This window comes from Ptiloglossa arizonensis, chromosome 4, assembly GCF_051014685.1.
Source record: "Ptiloglossa arizonensis isolate GNS036 chromosome 4, iyPtiAriz1_principal, whole genome shotgun sequence".
Taxonomy (NCBI): domain Eukaryota; kingdom Metazoa; phylum Arthropoda; class Insecta; order Hymenoptera; family Colletidae; genus Ptiloglossa; species Ptiloglossa arizonensis.
In genome coordinates, this window is record NC_135051.1 from 17,919,698 (window position 1) to 17,943,498 (window position 23,801).

The 23,801-nt window shown below is 38.1% G+C and overlaps 1 protein-coding gene across 15 annotated transcripts in view; it reads right to left on the minus strand.

Annotated features, from left to right (window-relative positions):
* The window catches only part of Mtd (TLD domain-containing protein mustard), a 252,832-nt gene that overhangs the window by 61,414 nt on the left and 167,617 nt on the right, over positions 1-23,801 (minus strand). For 13 of the 15 annotated variants that reach the window (XM_076308377.1, XM_076308372.1, XM_076308371.1 and 10 more), the window contains one exon: positions 16,528-16,616. In XM_076308377.1, coding sequence (XP_076164492.1) covers positions 16,528-16,616 — 89 coding nt within the window. Of the gene's footprint in view, positions 1-16,527; positions 16,617-21,221; positions 21,543-23,801 lie in introns of those variants that run through there. The other 2 variants (XM_076308375.1, XM_076308374.1) reach the window with 2 other exon arrangements.

Here is a 23,801-nt window from a genome sequence, read left to right on the forward strand (position 1 = left end):
CTGAACGCGTCGCGTCGACGTGCCACCGCTCGAAACAGGGCAAATATCGGTGAAACGCAATTTCACGGGCCGATGCTAATGCAATGTCATAAGCCGTATCTTCCACCTCGATCTGCGGCCCCCGGATCATCCTCGATCGAATCGTTCGCTGGTAACGGTCCTCCTCGTCGTCTCGATGGAAACCTCGCGTACGAATACTTTGACACGATGTTCACCAGACCACGATTATAACAATCGTGAAACATTTAGGAACAATTACGAATAATTGGAAAATAATCTACGATTTATATATAAGAAAATAATCTGTGACTTGTGTATTTTAACAGTCTATGACTCTCGATGCAACGGTGGATAGTATCTGGTAGCAATGTTTATCGAGTGGAAACGTGACTTAATTCAATTTTGAATTTTTATAATTAGACTCGGTCGCGTGTAGTGGGAAACAATTATTGAAAATTTAGTCAAAGAGATCAGAAAGGGACTAGCGACACGATGATAACAATTGTGAAACATTTACGAACGATTACGAATAATTGGAAAATAATCTACGATTTATATATAAGAAAATAATCTGTGACTTGTGTATTTTAACAGTCTATGACTCTCGATGCAACGGTGGGTAGTATCTGGTAGCTGTGTTTATCGAGTGGAAACGTGACTTAATTCAATTTTGAATTTTTATAATTAGACTCGGTCGCGTGTAGTGGGAAACAATTATTGAAAATTTAGTCAAAGAGATCAGAAAGGGACTAGCGACACGATGTTCACCAGACCGCGATGATAACAATCGTGAAACATTTGCGAACAATTACGAATAATTGGAAAATAATCGAAAGTCTATGGACCACAATGAGTATCTGGTAGCAATGTTCGCCGAGTAGAAACGTAACTAAATTCAATGTTTAATTTTTATAATTAGGTACGTATCGGTCGTGCAAAGTGGCAAATAATTATTGAAAGAAATAATTAATTTCTTATATTATTGGAGATACTCGAAGAAATCAGAATGGGAATGGTGTCTTTTGATAAATTGTTTAACTTGGTGATTTGTGTTTTCAAACGTGGTTATTCGGTTGTTCCGTGTATTTATGACAATTTGGTATTGTCAACGAAGGTTCCAAGGCACATGAAGTATTACATATGAAGTACACATGAAGTACACATGAAGTACACATGAAGTACACATGAAGTACACAGGAATGTCAAGCATCGTGGATGCAAGTCCGTTGATTCGAGGACTCGCAGGACTGATTATTTGCCACGTGTCCTGGATACGTTACTCCGTGACGATTTATTATTTTTGACGTCACCGGGTAGATGTTGTCTTCGTAATGGAACGTTCCAACGCTCACCGAAACGGTATATAACGCGGTGTAGGTGGAATGCAATACCACCGAATGTTCGCGTAACGGTTCACTGCAATGCTTCACCGGCGTCACCTTGCAACATTTCTGCAACGTTACGGTGCAACGTTCCCCGAAACGTTACGTGTCCGTTGCATCTGTGTCTAACGTTTCAGGAAGTTGCCCCTCGTATATAAAATTATTGGTTCGGAAAGTCGTTTCGTTTTTCTTTTCTAGTGAACATGAAGCACGATTTTTTTAGAGCGTATAAACATTTTATTAAATTACATATTCTCCATTTTGGAAAACGATATGACTCTCCGAACGATTCAATAGAATAATAAAAAATAAAATGTGACACTCTACTACTGAGATGAATTTCGATTTAAAAGTAAATTCAAAGGACTTTAAACAAGAAAGATTACTTTCGATTTGTATAAAAAAAATCGAGACGCAAACCTTGTGTCCTTTGAATTTTAAGAAGAAAACTTTGTTTCTCTCCAAATCGTTCAAACATGAAATTTAACATGTAAATCTTTTCGTTTTTTTTTTCTCGAGGTAAAATCATGTCTTGCAGATAACAATTTTCAAAATTCAATCTGTAAACGATTTTTGTTCATAATTCCATTTTATACGAAACGTTGGAAGGGAACCAAGAATCGTGAAAAATATAAACAAACTTCTCTCCAATTCTAAAATCTCCACCTTTTTCGATCGAGTGATCAATGCACGAAGAAAAAGAATCTTAATTATTTAAATAAATTTCATCCAACAGACTCGATTCCCATTGTGCAACCCATACTGAAACATTTGATTAGAAATGTGTCCACTCGTGTCTTTTCGCAAAAATTAATTTTTTTCCAATCGACGAAGAACAATTATCCGAAAGAACTATATAGAACTATAAAGAACTATATACTTCAAAGTTTCTACATTCGTGAAAGGACTCGAAAAGCAAGTGCTAACACCTTCGTCGAATTACTTTCTTCGAACGAACTGGTCGAAGAACTACTTCACCTTGGTTCTACACCCCTGTTCCCCGTGTAATCGTAAGTATGCACCCGCGTTGGTCTCAGGGACCATTAGACCATTTGCATAATCCGGGAGAAACGGCGAGCGAGGAGATATCGTGCAACGGAAGATTGAATTCCTTGAAAGAGAGTCCAGAGACCGGTCCACTCGTCGACACATTACGCCTCTTATGCAAATCAACGTCCAACGACCTTTCGAGGAACGTGCGATTCTGCGATCTCGATCGACATTCTGTCACGTTGTCTTCGCGATTAACTTGTACCGTAGAAAATTCTCCGTTACGTAATTTTTCTCACAATTTTAACCATCTGCATTAGAAGCTTTTCTGCCATCAGAAACTGGCTCCATTGAATCGCAAAATGAATCCAGAATGGAAGATTTTCATTTCGATAATTCTATTTCGTGTATGTTCTCATAGTAGTACAACACTCGAGTCACAATTTAACCCTTTCCACTCGAGAATCGATCCTCGATCGCCACTTAATTCGGTGTACTTTCTCCAATTCGGGAAACACCAACGTGCTTTGGAATTGAAATAAAAATTCAATTACTCCTTCCTTGTAAGACGTAAACATATGTATACGAAACGTTGGAACGAAAATTTAAATTAATTACACGATTTGAAGGGTTTCATCCTGGTGCTAGTTTCTGGTAGCAGAAATGATCGTAAAATGATATTTTATCGTAAAATGAATCCAGAATGGAAGATTTTTATTTCGATAATTCCATTTCGTGTACGTTCTTACAATAGTACACCACTCGAGTCACAATTTAAATTCCAAATTCGAGTCCAAAGTGTCGAAACCCGGGAAAAAGTTATTTTTCCGATCAGTTATTGTTTATCTCGAAAGAAGTAAATCTCGTCGATGCAAAAAAATAAAATACCGTTGCAATGAAAGAACTGTATCGTGTACCTGTTCGAAGCTTTCAAATAAAATTCGAGTATACGGTGTATTTGCGTACGAAAATATTTATTAAATCGCGAAGGAAAACACGTTCGAACGTTCGAGAATCGAAGGTGGATTTGTTTTTTTTTTTTGATAAATATCGATTCACTTACGGCGATCAAGGTGTGTTCGTTAGGTAGGTTGAATATTTTCATTAATGAAAGTCTCGTTAACAAGGGGCATTTCATCCGTGACGATGTAACGAATTATTGTTAATTAACGCGCGGAGGCATTCGGGAACGGTGATTGCATTTGGAGCAGGCGTCGGGGTAGTAATATCGCGAATTTATCCGCCCAATGGAACGTTGATTCGCGACGAGAGTCGGCTGGAAATTTAAGGGAACTGGTCGCCCGTCTGACCATACCCGAGCCCAATCTACTGCAAGTAGAATTCGGACGGTCTGGCGCCAGACTAGACGTCCGCCCATAACGTGACTCGATCTACTGCACCGTGGAACGTTACACGGTGGGTTCTTGTATTTTTGCTTTCTCCGGGCGTATCCACCGGAAGTTTCTCTCGTTCTTGAACGAGAGATACACGATCGAACGGACGTGTGTAAAATTTTATACGCGAGGAGGAATATTAAAAAAGAACGAAGGAGAACGTTGAGCAGAAGATACAGGATTGAATGCAAGATTTCCATCGAAGAATTTTATACCTCCACATCGATACGAGAGAAAGAATGATTAGATCGAGGTGTGAACGCACCAAAATTAACCACGAATACCTCACCGAGAGAAAATTACTCCTTTGTGTAGCAATAAATGATAAATTTGAGAAACGAATGATTTTGGGTATGAGGCGTATACGTGTTGGAGAATTCTCGATATTTGACATACCGTAAGTAGGTGAAAAAAAATCGTACAGGGGTGTTTCTAGGGTCGTTTTGAAGAGGGAAGATTCTACTTTTTTTGTGACTCGATTCAATTTTCTGGAAGATGCTTCGGTACTAGAATCCGGGGCTGGAGAGGGGAAATGGTCCTCTTTGATTGTTCTTCGAATTCGAACGTCTACACGGGGATTGATAAATTTTTTTCAAGATTTATTTAATGGTGTGTTTGAAGGTGGAAGACTCCTCTTTACAACGAGATAATTAAAATCGGTGTGCGATTTTTTCTCGCCGAGTTATCGTCCTTCGAGTGAAAAATGGGTCGTCGACCATTGAAACGAATCTATTTTTTATTTTGGCGAAGAAATCATTTTGGGGTGAAACAACCCTTTAGAAAGAAGTGTTTTTGAGAATTATTGAAATAATTGGAACGATGTGCTATTTTGAATTTTTATAATAAAATGGATTCTTCGAAACTTTGGCACGTGACTTTGGTGCATAATCACGTGCAATTTTGTCAAAATAATTTGAAAATTCAGAATCACTGGATTCATAACTGGACGAAATACGCACTGGAGAACAAACAATTCTCGAGAACACAGCAAACAGATTTTATGATGCTTAAAACGTAATTCGTGTCCCGGGGAAAATTCATTAATTATTCCGCGACACCTCGTCTACCCCCCTCCGACCACCTCCACTGCTCCTGATTGCTCGTTGTGTCTCTGCTCCCCTCACCCCTCACCCTTCTTCTGTCGCCCGTTTAAACTTCTTTCTTTCGACGTTTCTTCGCCAACTCCCTCTTGAGAAATTAAATCGCGAACGATTACGGGAACTGGTTGCACGTTGAAGCGTTGAAATTGCTTATTTCCTTTTGGCATCCTACGCCGATAACGAGAACGTTCGACACTTTCTTCCCATTGTGTCCAGAAGGATATTTCCAGAAAAGGTGGAACCTCTCGAGGGGTAGCGATCTCGCGAATACTTTATCGAAAAAATAAATATCTAGACAACGATGTATTGCACATTCTCGAGATGGAAAATATTTCGAGAATTTTTGTAAATTTATAGCAATTATTTCGAGAATCTTCCTATTTTGTATATTTATTTTAATTATCGAAAAAAGAAATATCTGGACAACGATGTCCAGTTCACTTTTGAGATGGAAAATATTTCGAGAATTTTTGTAAATTTATAGCAATTATTTCGAGAATTTTTGTAAATTTATAGCAATTATTCCAAGAATTTTCCTATTTTGTATAATATTCTAATTATCGAAAAAAGAAATAATATCTGGACAACGATGTCCAGTTCACTCTCGAGATGGAAAATATTTCGAAAATTTTTGTAAATTTATAGCAATTATTTCGAGAATCTTCCTATTTTGTATATTTATTTTAATTATCGAAAAAAGAAATATCTGGACAACGATGTCCAGTTCACTTTTGAGATGGAAAATATTTCGAGAATTTTTGTAAATTTATAGCAATTGTTTCAAGAATTTTCCTATTTTGTATAATATTCTAATTATCGAAAAAAGAAATAATATCTGGACAACGATGTCCAGTTCACTCTCGAGATGGAAAATATTTCGAGAATTTTTGTAAATTTATAGCAATTATTTCTATTTTGTACAATATTTATTTTAATTATCGAAAAAAGTACCTAGACAACGATGTAATGTCCAGTTTACTCTCTAGATGGAAAATAATTTCGAAAATTTTATTTATACACTATTTTATTTTAATATATAGCATTCCTTTGTATTTATTCACGTCTAATCGCTGATGATAAAATTGTCTCGATATTTCTCCCCTATTGTAACTCTAGTGTTTTCTTCTCGGGTCTTTTTCGACCCGTCGTGTTCTCGCAGTATATTATTTTTCTACAATTAAAATCATTACAAAGAATACTCTCACTGTACAACAAATTTAAAAACACAAGTTCCACGTACAGTGAATATTCTTTATCCAAAAAAAAAAACTTCGACCGTACAATCGAACGCAGAAACGTGGTTGAGGCTGAAACAAGAAACTTTCTATTACCGTTTCACGAATCGTCGAAAAATGTATTATTTGGTCGTTCAACTCGCCTAATCGGTCCACGTGTAACAGAAACTTAGAAAAAAATTTCATTCGCGGTAACCCGTTCCCTCTAATAAACTTTTACAATATTTGATCGTTAAATACACCAGAGTCGTTTCGCTCTACAAGTTCGATACACTTTTCCTTCAAAATGGCGGCCAAGAGAGATAGATTTCAAGCGCTATCAATCTCTGTTATACCTCATTTAATTCTAACAAACACCTCTGCTCGCTTTTTCAAGAGCAAATTTCTTTCGTTTCACCGATCGGTGGAAAAGTGTTGCAAGTCAATGGACTTAATTGACAGAGATTCCTTTCCAACGAGAGATTACGGACGATCTCTGAAGCGAAAAGATCGGACCTCTCCCTGCTTTCACTGAATCCACTATTGTCGACGGATCTACTTTCACCGAATGCGTTACAATTGCTCTTGAATGAGTTTCACTCCGATACAATCTCTCTCGAAAAATTATGTAAAGGTTGCACACTCTCGGTGGAAATAGAAATGAATTTCAAAGAGAAATTTTTAATCGATCAATCGCCACACCGGCACGCGAGATCGACATTTTTTCAAACCAATAATACGCAACGTTGCATGCAACGAAACGAACAAATACGTTATAAACTTCTAAAATATATATAAAATTCTACGTAAAATTTTCCAATGTATCTCTATTTTTCTATCCTACATCCTCGTGAACGGACAATAATTAGCGAGACGGATAATATTCAATTGTTACGAATGAAAGAAGGAATAATTAACGTAAAATTTGGAAATATTGTCGAAGAATTTTCAAAGGGAGGGGGGTAAATTTTGGGCGAATAGTTTTTCGAAAATTCTGTGGGATATAGTGGGGGGTATCTACAAAAATACCATGAAACTTTGTATTAAAATTTTTTGTTGTATCTTGTATAGTTTAGAAGGTATTTACGATAATATGCAAACTTGTATTTTCTTTAAGGGGTTGTTTTCACCCCTGGAATCCTTTCTTTGCTAAAATAAAAAATGTGTCTCTTAATAGGGTCACTTACATTATTATCGTTCAAACTTTCAAAGTAGTTTCAATTTTCAAATTATATTTAAATAATTTTCAAATACTTCTCTCTTCTAAAGGGTTGTTTCACCCTAAAATCGTTTCTTCAACAAAATAAAAAAATAGATCCCTCAAAAGAGAAACACGATTAATTATTCATAATTATCTCGTTAAACGTAAGACACAACAATAATAATTCTCATTATAAATTACACTATAACCACGTGTATGTCAAAATTCTCAGCCAACCAACGAACGTTTATTCGTTCCTTAACACTAGATTCACCAACCAGTCGAAATGACATTGACAATAAAATTTATTTAAAATTCCATGGCACGTTTTCCAAAGACGTTATAATTTTTCTATTCTACGCACGTGATCGTCAATTTTACAAATTCTTCTTTTCCCTCATCGATTGATTTTCTTTTATATATAAATTATATATAAGGTATACCTCAATATTACGAAAATCTATCGGTACTTCTACCATTAATAAACGTTCCACCGTTGCAATGTTATCGATACGACGTGTCCACCGGGTATCTCGAGGTATCTTTCTGTTAATTTGCAATTTCCATTCGTATTGTTCAAACGGTTCGATGTAAAACGTCTTAACGACGTCGTGCTCCAGAAAGGAAGAGGAACACTCGTACAACGATGGTATCTCCCGTTGAATCAATTTCTGTGTGCACGGTAATCGCGAGGCATTGTAATGCAAGGCCGCGGGTCGCTCGTTGCACGTGCAACGATAAAAGTAACTTATGCACGTTGCACGGTATTACGGACACTACATTAACCGGCGCAACGGGACGTTAACGTAATATCAAACGACGCGCACGCAGGGATTACACGAGATTATTAATCCACGATTTGCAACACGGCTCTCGGTGTAAACTTTTATCAACGTATCGGTTAATCCTAACGTTGCTAATATTCGCGGGGTGGTATCGGAGAAAGTATACTCGACCAGTTTCGGAACATCGAGCGACCGAACGGTTCGATTCTGAGTGAAAAAATTTCGTGGAATCATTAACAAAAATTCATTCACAAGGTTAACAACGAGAACGTTCGTGGTTCACCGGTGCGATGAAATTAAAAAATAGAAGAAAAAAGCGAAAGATTTTTGGGTAGAAAGAGGGTTAATTATGTATTGTACGTTACTAACATTCAAGCTGTACATTAATAACATTCGTATTGTTAATACACAAATTCGGTGTAAGTCATCGATTGTCCAAAATTAAGAAAAAGTAGCTTAAAAAGTAGCTTAAAAAGTTATTACCTGTATAGAAAATTTTCAGGACAGTTTTACAATTAAGTGTACATTATTGAATGGGCACACTATCGCTATAAAGAGTATTTTAATTCTCGTACATTTCGATAATTGGAAACAAATTTTCTGATACAAAACATGCAAGCCAAACTCGAGACAATCGCGAGCCAATCGAACGGAGGAATTTATTTACAGAACGTTTTTTCGAGCAACCGGAAGAGGAACAGGGACAAGTTACAGTCATTGGTCCTCTAGGAAAGATCATCGTGGAGAGAAACCGACCACTGTAGGGGTTGAAGTGGAATCGAACATGGATGGGGGTGAGTGGAGACAAAAAGCTACGGATCGAGGTGATGAAGCTTTTAAGGCGACCGAGAAGCAAGAATGAACAGAAGAAGATGCAGATACGTTTCGTCAAACGACCAAGCGAGAACGCTGACAGTGCATTGTTTCAGTTTCTGCATCTTCGGTTCAGTGACTCTCCTCGAAAAGGTTACTGAAAACTCTTGGATCTAGATTTTGGCGATTATTTTAATCGTTGGAGGACGAACTGTGAAATCTGACTGAATCACGATCGTGTTATGGTATTATTTAATGGTACTAATTATTCAGTACAAAATTGGAGTACTTTGTGATACTCTGGTTTCTACGAGTGTAAGAAAGTAATTATAGAATGGACTAAAAAGTGATAGTTCAATGTTTTTATAATGTTCCAGGGTATGTGTGTAAGTGTTTTTTTTTTTTAGATAATTATACACGATAAGTGTACGAAATTTAGTGTCGATCTCGTTGATAATAAATTTCATCTCGAAATTCTTCGAGACTTCGATTGTCTCTCGAATGGTTCAACTTACTGTTGCTTCACTTTATAATACCCCCGGGGAATATTTCTCGTTCGTTTTGTAAAAATGATTACTCGGCCAGAGTGAATGAGAACACCTGCTGGTCGTCGAGAGGGAGAGCTATCCCGTCACAAAAGATCGCGCAAGAAAGCTCCCGTTGTCCCGGTTCCTCTTCTCTCTTTTCTTTTTATGTAGCTGGGTTACCTTCGTCCCGCCTCTCCCTCACCCCCCTTGAAGCTTCTGATTCAGGGTCGTCCGTCAAGTTTTCGCGGCTTATGCATTCGATAATAGCTTTTTGTGACATTTCAATGTCCCCCCTCTCTTTTTTTTATAAACTTCTTCCCCCTCTCTTTTTCATAAAATTCTCCCCATTTCCTTTTTCATTAACTCCTTCCCCTTCTTTTTTTCATAAGTGTTCTCTCCCCTCTCTCTTTCACAAACTCTCGCTTTTTTTATAAAATTCTCCCCTCTCTTTTTCATAAACTCCTCCCCTTTCCTCATTTTCATAAACTCCTCCTTTTTTTCCATAAACTCCTCCCCTTTCCTCATTTTCATAAACTCCCCCTTTATTTCATAAACTTCTCCTCTCTCTTTTCCATAAGCTCCTCCCCTTTCTTTTCCATAAACTCCTCCCCTCTCTTTTCCGTAAGCTCCTCCCCTCTCTTTTCTGTAAGCTCCTCCCCTATTCTTTCCATAAACTCCTCCCCTCTCTTTTCCATGAACTCCTCCCCTCACTTTTCCATAAACTCCTCCTCTCACTTTTCCATAAGCTCCTCCCCTCTCTTTTCCATAAGCTCCTCTCTTCTTTTTTCCATAAGCTCCTCCCCTCCTCTCGCGTAATTATTGTTTTTATACTCTACATCAGCTCCGAGATCTTAATATCGGACAAGACATTATCAACGAGAACAATCGAGTTAAATTGTTCAACTATTGCTCAACATTACCGAATATTACCCGATGTACGACTCGAAGACTCGCTCGTTTGTAAAATCTAACTATGAGACTCCCTATATAGACCCTCGAGAACACAAAGCCTTGAACGAAAAAACTTTATTCTTTTTTTTTTTTCAACTTATTTTTACACGTAGAATGACTTTCCGCACGGTTGTACCACTATTTTCGGTACACCCTGTATACACGTAAAAACGGAGCCGCATTATACGGTTAACGTAGGTGATAATTATCGATAAACTCATCTCGACAGAAATTTATTCGCAGAAGTCTTTGCACGTTCCAGTAAACACGCTCAAAAGCAAACGTTTCGCGCCGAGCAGTATTCAGAGCAACGATATCTGCCTTCGATATCGCGGCTCACCTGAATTAATTAGAGCCTTCCTTTTGCAACGTGTTCAATTAACCGGGTGTAACATTTACGCGAGGCTTTTTTTTTTCTTTTTTCTTTTTTTTTACAGAAAAGATCACAATTTTTCACGATCAAGATCATCGTGAGAGACAATTGTGAAAACCGTTCGCGAACCAAGTCGAACATAATTTATAGACTCGTTCGAAGATATCTCGAGTGGAAGATCTGTCTCTCGAGGTACACCAGCGAAGAGAAGCTGCTTAAAAGCGATCCGCTTTCCCGTCGAGCTTTTCTCGCTTTTTCTCAGAGAGAGACTCAACGAACCTAACGACTCGGTCAGAGTAGTCTCGTCAATTTTTTCTAACACGGTTACGCGGCCTGATTCGCGACGAATTCGCAGGAAATGAAGATTTTTACGAAGCTCGGTTACAAGTCGCTCCACCTACCCCGCTTGAAAGGCACATTGGGGAGTTTCACGCTCCGATTTCGACGAAATTTTGCATACAGACGCAACTGAAAATACTCGCGTGTTTTAATAACGTTAATGCATCAATAATGACAATTAACAGATAATAATTACTCTCGGATAACAAATACAGTAAAGAAAGAATGAAAAATAATATACGTACGAAAACGAGCTCGGTTTTGTTAAATTGTTCAAGATCAACCGCTAATAATTAACCAATCGATGGTTAATCATCTTATTGTTATTGTCAATTACTTTTAATTATTATTATCTTTCGGTTAGAAACACGGTAGTGGAAAAGGAAACAATATAGCGTGCAGAAATAACGAGCTCGGTTTTGTTAAATTATTTAAAGGTATTCAATAATAAGTATTCACGGATGATTATAATCTGTCGATAGAATTACTCTTGTCTGTGGATGTACGGTAAGGAGAGAATACCAAACAAGTTTTTTTTTATCCTAAGGTAGGTATTGCTTATTTCGTTCAAATATTGCCAGGATCCCGTGGGAGTGGAGACGAGGGAGATAAGAGAAACGGTTAGATTACAGACATTGATCGATCAACTACATGTAAGGTACCGAAACGGACAGCATAAGCTAGGTATCGGCTTTAATCGGCGAGGTACCGGGGCAACATTGATTACAGTACGACACTCCCGGATTATAGAGCAATCATAGTCGTTGCAGTACCGTTGCACAGGATAATGGAAAGATCCGCTGGAATCACGAGCTTGGGACACACCATTAGACCGAACGCGAACGCGTTCCATGGTCTCGGTGTACTTTCTACTACGGTTCATGGCGTTTGATGTTACAGCTGCTGGATACCCTGTACAGGCTCTCCCCAATCAGGTGGACCTTCTCTGATTCTCGACACGGAAAATGATCGAATTTCTCGGAATTTTCGAGCGTAAGGTAACAACAAAATTTCTTTCCAAACAGAGGGGTCTTTTCAATTTTCTTAAAATTGAAACTCGAAATATTAACCGAGACAACTTTTTTCATCTTTGACATTTTTCCATGAAAATTAACGAAAACATCGTTCGAAGTATGCATTTTTTATAGACCCGAGAAACATTCGCATCGGACTTTCGGTATCGTTGGAAAAAATTCTCGAATATAGGCTTCTTTTCGAGCGGAAAGTTCCTCTTTGGGTGTCGAATCGATGATTGCGAAATTGTCGCGCGAATAAAATATTTATTAACGCGAACCGACGAGGTGCGTTTACCTCGGCTTAGAAAGTTGCACGATTGAAAATTATTCCAGAATTCTATCCGGATCGCAATATCGACAGTTGTGTTCGGAAACACGCCTATGTATCATATTTTATTCGTCGAGGACTTGGAAAGGGGGTCGTTGCATGAATTTATTAAATTGTATATATATATGGTGTCGATATATATATAAACGGACAACTTCTCCTTTCTCTCAAGGTGTACCACTCCCAATCGTAGAGGTTCTTTGACGTTTGGTTTTGTAATAGTCCGCGTTTACCCTTTTTCCTCGTTAATGGTCACGCAGCCACCCCTTTATAAATCGCTTACGTTAACCCGTTCGCCGCGAAATGTCGTATCGATTACGCGACCGGTGCGTGTATACGTGCTACGTATGCGACGAGAAAGTGAGCGTCCGTTCGCGAGCGACGTGCATGCGCGCGCTCAAGAAAGCATAAGCGTGTCGTTACGCAACGCGAAGTCCAACTGCCCGAGCAGCCTCGTCTGCTCGCGGGTTGCAGTTCCAAGTATTATAATATGAGAATCGAACGAGACGAAGTTATGACATTTTTCCGGATCTTCCTCCATTTCTATTTCTTTTATTTTTTTCTTTTTTTCTTTCGCTTTCGATGCAAGTTCTTTTATTTATTTATTTTTTCTTTTGCTTTCAATGCGAGTTCTTTTATTTTCTTTTCTATTGCTTTCAAAACGAGTTCTTTTATTTTCTTTTCTATTGCTTTCAATACGAGTTCTTTTATTTATTTTTCTTTTGCTTTCAATGCGAGTTCTTTTATTTATTTTTTCTTTTGCTTTCAATGTCAGTTCTTTTATTTTATTCTTTTTCTTTTGCTTTCAATGCGAGTTCGATTTTAGACAATTTTTTCAAAGCAGTACTATTTTTCACAATTCTTTGTGGTTTTAGAAATTGAATATCTCCTGAATTATTACGTATCTACACCTAGTATTTTGTACATTCCAAGGGGGGCTTGTATTCTACCATCTTGCAAAAGCAAATTAAAATCGGAGGGGTACAGATACTACGTGATGTTTCAAATTTTAATTATTTGTATCTTTGAAAATTCTACGTATCTACGTCTAATATTCTACATACACCTAGAGGGACCTGTGATCTATCATCCTGCAAAAACTCGTTGGAATCAGAGGGGTACAGACTGGACAACCCCCACCCTTCCCAAAAAATAAATAACTCGTTGATCGATGTCCTATTTTCCACCCATGAGACGCAAAACTTCTCAAATCCACGGTGCACCACGGACCCGGAGCAATTTCTCCACGAACGTGATTCAAAAGCGTCGGGAAAATTCACAAGACGTATTTTCCGGGTGCGAGAAAATAGTTGCAGAAATGGTCCCCAACAATGCTTCGTTTTCACGGGTTATTCGTTCCCTAGTAGGGCGACGAATGAAATTTTCGGCGCTCCCCCCCTCTACCACCTACCTTAAGAAAAGAAACATTACGTAACACGCTCGATTCGCGATCCCTTCCCCCTCCACCGACATTTCCTCCGATAGAATTCGAATTGGTGTTATTCGATTTCCCTCGTCGATCGCTGGTGTGTCACCGGTGTGTATCACGGCGCGTCGAGCGTTTCGGAGTCTTCCGTTGCTCCAGAATTCAAACGATGCGCGTTTGCATTCCCGTATACACCCCCCCCCCCCCCGAACCCCCACAATTCTCCCCGAATTCCCGTTGCATGGTAAGTGTACGTGTCTTCGAGAAACGCTCGTGCTCAACTTTCAATTTCATAGAACCTTAATTCTTCTATACAACTCTAGAATTCAAGTTCTTCTCTAGAACTCTAGAATTTTGTTCTTCTCTAGAACTCTAGAACTTTGTTTTTCTCTAGAACTCTAGAATTCAAGTTCTTCTCTAGAACTCTAGAATTTTGTTCTTCTCTAGAATTCTGGAACTTTGTTCTTCTCTAGAACTCTAGAACTTTGTTCTTCTCTAGAACTGTAGAACTTTATCCTTCTGTAGAACTCTAGTTCATCTATAGAACTCTAGTTCAGCTATAGAACTCTAGTTCTTGTATAGAACTCTAGAACCCTAATTCTTCTATACTACTTTAGAATTCAAATCTCGGGTGATTACTCGTTCGAAAAGGAATTCGTAAAAATTATGCGGCCAGTTTGCACACGAGTCGAATCGGGACGAAACTTGAACGAATTGATTTGGGTTGAAAAATGTTTCAAATTTTTAACCCCTTTTTTCTTAATATTAATAATTGTTTGTTCAAATAGCGGTGTGGTTATTCTACGAGAGAAAATGAACGAAAAATGTAGAGTAAAATTTTTCGTACGAGGCTTCGTTTTCGAGGAAATTGATTTTGATGATTTTTAGGGCACGTCGCGTCTGTGCATCGCTATCTGTTTCTACTTGCATCATACTTGGACAAGCGTGCGCCCCGAAAATCTTCGAACTCGATTTTTCCAAAAACCGAACCTCCAATGAGAAATTGTTATACCACATTTTCGATTGATTTTTTCGCGTAAAATAATCACAGCTACCGAACATCCCGTACATTTATTTACATTTCAAGAAAATTGTACATTTCCTTAAAGAGATTCTCTATTAATCTTCGTCGTTTGAACGTTACTTTTTGCAATACTTTCCTTGCACTATTTAACTTTTTCATTTTTAATGATATACGATTAATTCTATCACCGCTACTGGAATTTGTAACGAACATTTTACCGTGTAAATTACAAGCGCGTACGAACTGGCGTTCTCGATCCTTTTTCAATTAATTTATACCGAAACGAACGAAAAATGACACCGTGCACGAGCGTTGCTACATTCTACGATGAATAAACGCGATAAGGACGCAGCGGTGCTCAACCGTGGTTTCTATTTTCCCAAGCTCGGGACAAAAGAGGAAAGATTTCGATCTTCTCGACGGACGAGCTGATAATTAACGATGAAACAAGTACTTCTGTATGCCGGTTGACAAGAAACGCTCTTGGATCGAGTGTCCCTGCGACAACGATGAATCATCGGCGATAAGTCACCGACACTCGCAAGCCTCGCGCGTTCACTGCACTTGTTAACAAGACACTAATGGACTCGTCTGTTTCGCTCAACGAAGTCATTTTTCCGCGAGACTCGTCTCAGTTTCCATCTCAGTCTCGTAATAAATCTCTTTGGAAACTTTCGGTACTCGATACACGCTACGATTCGATCTATCTCGCGCGAGATAAGTCGAGACTCGCAATCAGTCGAGCTGCACACTGCAAGGAGAACGATCGCTGCACACGATGCGTCCACCAAGTTTCAAGGATGATTTTTTTCAATGAGTATAAATAATTATTTTAAAAATCCGCGCACTTGCATCGTTAAAAAGAGCTGCTCGATAAAAACGAAGAAGGTCTAAATTGAGAAATTCTACGAGAAATGACTTTATTGAATGTTCAACTTTTCATTAACCGAGTTCTAAAACTTCCTAGATGCACCGTGCATGAATTGTACTCGAATTGTATCTTTCTCAGAATATTTATTATTCATTATTTATTTTAACTATTCCAGAAGATTTAACTTTGCACAGTCTCAAAATTTCCTAGATGCACCGTGCGTCCAGATAATATTCTTTAAAAAAAAAAAAAGAAAAAGAAACATAATTATTTTAAATTCGACTACACTCGTATCGTTAAAAAGTACTCCGAATAAAGTTGAAAACGAGAAACTGTACGAGACAAAGAACGACTTTCTTGAAACTTCAATTTTTTATCAACCTACTGTGAAAATTTTCCAGATCTGCACATAGATTATATATATATATATTTTTTGCAAAATAATTACTTTAAATTTGCCCACACTCGTGTGGTTGAAAAGTAAGTTGAATAAAATTCGAATCGAGAAACTGTACCGTACCAACGACTGAATTCAATTGCATTTAAACGTTTCGAGCTTCGAGTGTAAATCCGATGCATCTGGCTGTGCGATGGATGCATCGTCGAAGACGAATGAATTTATAATAGATATTTGCGCAGCGGTTGCGTTCGTTCTCCTTGACTTCTAATCATCTTCGTGGCTATTGATCATTGTTCGGTGGTGGCTCGAGTGCAATCTCGTCGTGCTACTGCACTCTCCCGAGGCGTGCATCTCATCTTCTCGTTCAACGGTTGCAACCGAATCGTTACTCACCGTGTAGGCGATGGTGTTGATGGGCTGGGAAACGCGTCCGGGTTTTTTCTCCTGCGCCGCGGAGCCATCTTTGCTCTCGCTGTCGGAATCTGCAAAGTAATTAACCAAACGTCAGTTTCACTGAAAGCTCGACAGACAGCGCGGATATTCATAGTTTCGTAATTGCTCGAATCGCGCGAAAAAATTCGCGGATTTCAAAACATCCGATGTAATGGCCGCGCGCTCGTTAGTCTTACGGCTAATTAAGCACAAATGAATGCTACCCGACACGGGAAAAAAGTAAACTTTAATTTTCCGGACGATTACCCTTGATGAAGTTTCCCAATAGGCTGGTGAGAAATTTTATGAAAATCGTTGGTTAGTATCAATGTAAAAGATAGAAAATATATGTCTATTTTCTAAACGATTCTTCTTCGCAAGCTTGGGGAAAAAATAAGGTTGTGATAATATTGGTGTAACAATTGAATAGAAATATATACCGGAGAAGACTGAGAATAAGACGTGTTTATTCTCCGAACTGTTATTCCTAAGAATCATCTTTGAAACAAATAATCAATCCTCGACGAGGTGGGTGAAATAATCGTGTTTCGCGTGATATTTTCACGAGAATCGTAGAAAGATCGTAATCGGTAAATTGAACGTAGTTTTGTGTTTTTTTTTTAAATTGAAAATTCTTAATTTAGTTTCGATTGCGAGACCCTACGATGACAGATCCCAATAGATCGTCATCGCCTACGCGTCACGAGCATTGAAATCACCGAAACCAACGAACGGAGCCGCGCCACGTTTGCACGACTCTGAAACAATGATAAAAAGAATAAATAAAATAAAAAGAAAAGATTACTATACCCCTACTCGAAGTTCACTGGAATCGCGAAAGACGATAAAACGTAATTGTTACAATTCTCTGCAAAGGTATCGGGTCGACAAACAAACGGAGACAAGTGCGTTTAATTGTCGTCAATTTAGAGCGCTCGATTGTGAACACGTGCTCGGAAATCGAAGGAAACATGGACGAACGTTCTGCGTCTCGTAATAATTATTTTAATCCGGTGACTCGCGAGGAACAGCGAAATGGATCGATCCAACGATATTGAATTCCCTTGATGAATGCGAACGAAATTACATCGTCGTCGTCGTCGTCGTCGATCGCGGACTGTGGATCGAAGCGTTTGTCGCGTGAAACAGAGGCTAGACGACAAAATGGTCGTCTCCGTTCTTCGACATTTTCCATTGTGCGAACCCATTACAAAGGGAAACTTCGTGAGACGTGTAGTACCGTTGCGGAAAGGTCACTGAAACGCGGGATTCTTCGTAATGGAATAATGATAATCGTCGCTCGCGATTCGTCTCTTCGTACCGAATTGAAAATAGAAAGTGAAATTTTTTCGTTGGATGCGTTCTCGAGTAAAGTTTCTCCCTTTTTTTGTATGCGAAGCATTGTTGCTCGTAAAGATTGATAGTTCTTCTGTAGAACTATAAAACAGTAGTTCTTCTCTAGAACTGTAGAACTCTAGTTGTTTTATAGAACTCTAGAACTCTAGTTGTTTTATAGAACTCTAGAACTCTAGTTGTTTTATAGAACTCTAGAACTCTAGTTGTTTTATAGAACTCTAGAACTCTAGTTGTTTTATAGAACTCTAGAACTCTAGTTGTTTTATAGAACTCTAGAACTCTAGTTGTTTTATAGAACTCTAGAACTCTAGTTGTTTTATAGAACTCTAGAACTCTAGTTCTTCTATAGAACTATAGAGCACTAGTTCTTCTATAGAACTATAGAACACCAGTTCCTCTATAGAACTATAGAACACTAGTTCTTGTAAAGAACTATAGAACACTAGTTCTTGTAAAGAACTATAGAACACTAGTTCTTGTAAAGAACTATAGAACACTTGATCTTCTATAGAACTATAAAACACTTGATCTTCTATAGAACTATAGAGCACTAGTTTTTCTATAGAACTATAGAACACTAGTTCTTCTATAGAACTATAGAACACTAGTTCTTCTCTAGAACTCTAGAACTCTAGTTCCTCTATAGAATTCTTGAACTCTAGAACTTTGTTCTTCTCTAGAACTCTAGAACCCTAATTCTTCTATACAACTCTAGAATTCAAGTTCTTCTACAGAGCTCTAGAATTCAAGTACTTCTATACAACTCTAGAATTCAAGTTCTTCTATACAACTCTAGAATTCAAGTTCTTCTATACAACTCTAGAAATCTCGTTCTTCTATACAGCTCTAGAACTCTAGCTCTTCTACAGAAGTGTATAACTATAGTCTTACAGAACTCTAAAATTCTAGAAGTCTGGTTCTCTACTAGTGCATCAACTACTACAATTACAATCATTTATTTTTTATGAAATATAAAATTAACTATCAGAGAGTGTAACTAACAAGTACCCAGTTTGTTAAGTCCTAACAGTAGTACCAGTAGAGGAAAAAAAAGATCAGCCCTAGGAGAAATTTCCAGTCGTTGGCCAAACCAAATAGTCAGCCTTCGTAAAACCCATGACTATGAAAAAATTAGTCAACACTGTTCACATTCTATTTACTCGTAGTACCCACGTTCCTCTTAATACACCGACGATCGAAGAAGTCGAAAGTCATCTTTCGTTTTTGAAACATCTTTCACTTTGAAAGTCATCCAATCTCGTGTATGCAAAATTTGAGAAAGCCATTATCTATATCGAGAAAAACCTTCATTGACACCACGCCTCTTCCTCTATCATTCCAGACCCGACCTTAATCTAGTCCGTTTATCATCCCCAAAGAGAACAATAGGTTGCTCGACTCTTCGGGACACAATTGTTAAATACAAAAAAAAATGATACAAAATGGCCAAGATTAAAATATATTCTACATTAATTACATACAGTTGATCATAAAATGTCCAGTATAGCTAGTCCCACTATAGCTAATCCCACTATAGCTAATCCCACTATAGCTAGTCTCACTATAGCTAGTCCCACTATAGCTAGTCTCACTATAGAACGATCGTAACCATCACCTTTGCAGGCACCCTGTGCAACATTAATTTCACGATCGTAGCTTCGAACCTTTTTCATACGTGAATTTTTTTCGTCGAGCACACTCACTCCTTTGGACTTTCCCTCATCGTTCGATTCCACGAAGGAACAAGTTAACGCGCAATTACGAACACGTTGCCTTCGCCCCGGCTGAAAATAAGCTATCCCAACAGAGATGACTTTCTCTGCGGCGGCTGAAAGGTTAGTATGATTCATGAACACGTTGCTTGCCATTTTCATTTAGCTTAACTCCAGACCTTCGGGAGAATTCAGTTCGTGCAAACTGTCTCGAAGCTTGTGCAACCTTCGTGACGCTTCAAGGATCGATGTCGGGCTCGAAAGACTCGAGTTTCACGCAGGGTGGAGCAGCTGGAAATCTAACATCGTTGGTCGATACGAATAAACAATTTCAAGCTTTCCAACGAAACGTGAACCGTACTGTTCTGTGACTGATAAATGAAATACAAATTACAGAGAAGACTCTACGAAACGTGTCCTTTCGAAAAATAGAAAATTATACATTTTGATTTTCCATTCTCGACACTGTGCATCAAATACCAATAAATATACACAGAACGCACAAACGTTTGTATATAATTATGAATCGAATTTTATAATTCTTTCAGTCTTGAGAAATTCACTTTGACACTTGTGCGTTACTTTTTACGATGTTTCGATCGTTGAAAATATTATTTCGATAGTTTCCAATGACTTGATGGTATATATCAGGGAAAAACGTGGGTAATCCTCGACAATCGACGAAATCTACGTACAAAATTCGTGATCGTGGAACAATCGTGAAGAAGAATACACACGAGTCGTCCGAGGATAAGAAAACAAGCGCTGGTTGCAATTAAACCAACCATGTAACGTTTCCGTCGATCGTTACTGAGAAAAAGACGCCTAATCGCGATACCAGACGAGTATTCGATCGAGAGTGACATTTTCTACGACGATCTTCCACGTAGAACGATTCGTAAATGTACAGGGTGTTCGAAACGATATTCGTACAGTGGAGCTGCACGATGAGTATCGATTTATATCGTCATTTCGATCTTATCTGATTAGGGGCTCGGATAGCACGATTGTTTACGTTCCAACACGATCTACGCGAATTGTGGAATGGTTAATCCTTTGAGATTGTACTGAGTTTATACTTAGATGTCGTGTTGGTTAATTTTCGTTGAATGAACAATATACATATTGATATTAGGAAGGGGTAAAAATGTGTTAATTCTTTTCTAAACTTTGGACACACGTAACATAATAATTTTTTTGTATTTTATGTAGAAATTATATTTTACAGTTCTACATCGTAAGCAGTTTTCAATATGAAGTCTTTGTTTGCGAGAACATGTGTAGCAAAAATTTTCCAAAATAGTAAATAACATATTTTTCCTCCACCAAATTACTTTTTAATTGAAATATAAGTCCAACCGTAATTCTACTAATGTAAAATCGCGATGGATTGCGATAAAATATATTTTTATAGTCGATTTGTAATTTGATGCACTTTTATGCAATAGGTAGTGATGCATGTACCATTTTTCGAAGAAAAATTCTTCAAAATAGTAAATAACATATTTTTCCCCCACCAAATTATTTTTCAATTGAAATATAAGATCTGCTGTGATTCGATTAATTTTGAAAAATAAACTGAAATACCTGAGATACTTATGCTCTGCAAGAAACTGCGCCGATAGCCCTTCAAGGGACATGGTGAGTCATTGGCCACTTTGTAATAGACAACGTAGTCGCGTAACTTCGACTCAAAGATGTGAATATTGTTCGGTTGGTAGTCTATGATCTCCCACTCCGATTCTGGCATGATGATTTCGACAGATTCGATCGTTCTGCACTAGAGAAAGCACACGGTGGCGAACGAACGATTCATTTCGCAAACAACGATTCATATTCTGCGCCACAGATCGAGACGAATCGTTAAACGTTCGTTTCCCGCCAATAAAAGCGAGCATGCGTCGCGTTTGAACATTCAGGCTGGCCACACACGAGAATTGATCCTTTTTGTTAATTGGCGAAGAAAATTAAAATACGAACGCGTACGATACGATAACGTTCGTATACACGATTTTTTTTTTATTTTTCCAAAGAGACAATCGTGAGTGCGTTCTAAAAATAAGAAACCATATTGGTACAGGTAGCATTTTTTACAATAATACTACCTTTTCTTTTGTACTTCGTTCATTAACAATTTTTTATCACTGTTATCTGACATTGACTAAGAACGAGGAAATGACGAATCATATGTAACAGAAATACAGGATTAAGGAGGTATTTTGGTAATCCGGCTTCGAAGAATCGATTGTTTGTTAATATATATGTATATTTTTTCTCAAAGTGTACGACACACGTTGTTTCAACGTTCGTGTGCCACCAGCTTCAACGTACGCGCTTGTTGGAAATTTAACGATCCCTCGACTTGAATTTTTAACGACGTCCACTTTCGATGCTTTCGAACGATAATTGTATCGTTACAATTTCGACTATAGTTAGCGTCCGAGTTTTTAGATCGCTTGAAGTATGTATTTCTGGATGAATTTCTGGTGGTTAAAAATACAGTATTTCCAGCTTTCAAGTGACAAAACTATGACAACTAGAACAGAAAATAGAAAATTGATATACGTATATATAAAAGTATAAACAATTATTTACATTTTTCACGTTATATATCTCTACGATAGTATTACGAACAGATTGGCGAGGTTCTCCCAATGAAAATGAGCCCAAACACGACCCCGTTCGGACTACTTTAGTGTACACGTCATTCGATCATTTTCAAAAAATCATCGATGGCGCGTAACTAAAGATCGTCCGAATATGGTCGTGTTTGTACTCATTTTACTCGGGAAAATCTCGCCAATTCGTCGATAACATTCTCGCGAAGAAACAACAAGTATGAAAATGTTTCGTTCCCAATTTATGCTATTTTTGATCCCCCTCGGGTGTCTCACCGGCGCTGGAAAAAAAATGTAAACGACAATGGGGATGATCAGGCTCCGCTTCGAGTGTTAAAAAAATGTCATTTGAAAGCGGAAATTAACGCATGACATAATTAGCGAGAATTGGTAACTACTGGCGCGCGCAAACGCGACTCGGTGCTCCTACGTCAATTCAGTACATTCACTTGTATCCCTTAATGTTTCACAAACGATGACTTCATTCTGGTTCTTTAGCAACGCTGACTCGATTACAAAACCTCACGACGGCTCGATTTTCGAAGGTCGCAATTTGTCATATCTCCTCCCTCCCCCTTACCCAAGAAACGACATCCTGATCGATATATCGAATTAATAAACCAGTCGCGAATCTCGAGCGAATTAGACGACCAACTTCGAGTACGACGTTGTCTTCCGAGTGATTTGTCAGATCGGTTGTTTTTTTGCACAAGGATGACACGACTGGTTCGCAAACCCGTTCCTACGAATCGATTTCGCACAACGGTTCGGTTGTCACTGCTGTACAGGTTGGCAGCTCGAAATCGATCAAGACGTAACACCAAAGTCTTGCAACGCGTTGGTTACACTTTATGAGGCCAATGAACATGTTTCAACTCTTTGGAATATTTATGACGCAACACGGTACACTTCTAAATATTTACTTTCGAACTCGACATTTCTTTTGGTAGTTTCTCTCGCCGAGCGTGCAAGCGGAAGATTCTTTTTACCTATTAATGTAGAAACAAGTATTAAACCTGTCGTATTCAAATTTCTTACACGTATTCGTGCACAATCTAAGTACACGTACAAATTTTTTCAAGTACTAACGATTGTTTATCCCGGAGTTATACAATACTTCAACTTTCTAGGTTTATCGATACAGAAAAAGTTTCTGTACTATTTAGCCTTTTTTTAATTATTTAATATCGAAGAAAGTATTGCAACTATTGATTTCAAATTTTGTGTAAACACTTGTACATACTTCACGTACGTGTACAAATTTTTTCGAGTTCTCACGATTGTTTCTCCATGGTTGTATAATATTGTAACTTTCCAGGTCCATTATTGCAAAGAAGAACGTACTTACACCGTTTGGATTTTCTTTGTCTATTAATGCGGACGAAGGTACTGGAACTATGAATTTCAAATCTTGTGTACGTATTTGTGCACGATTCAAGAATACGCAGAAATTTTGTCAAGCGTTCGCGACTGTTTGTTCTCGAGTTATATAATGTTGTGCGAAAGTCTTGTTCACCGTGGAAACAATTTCGAGCGACGAGGTAACTTG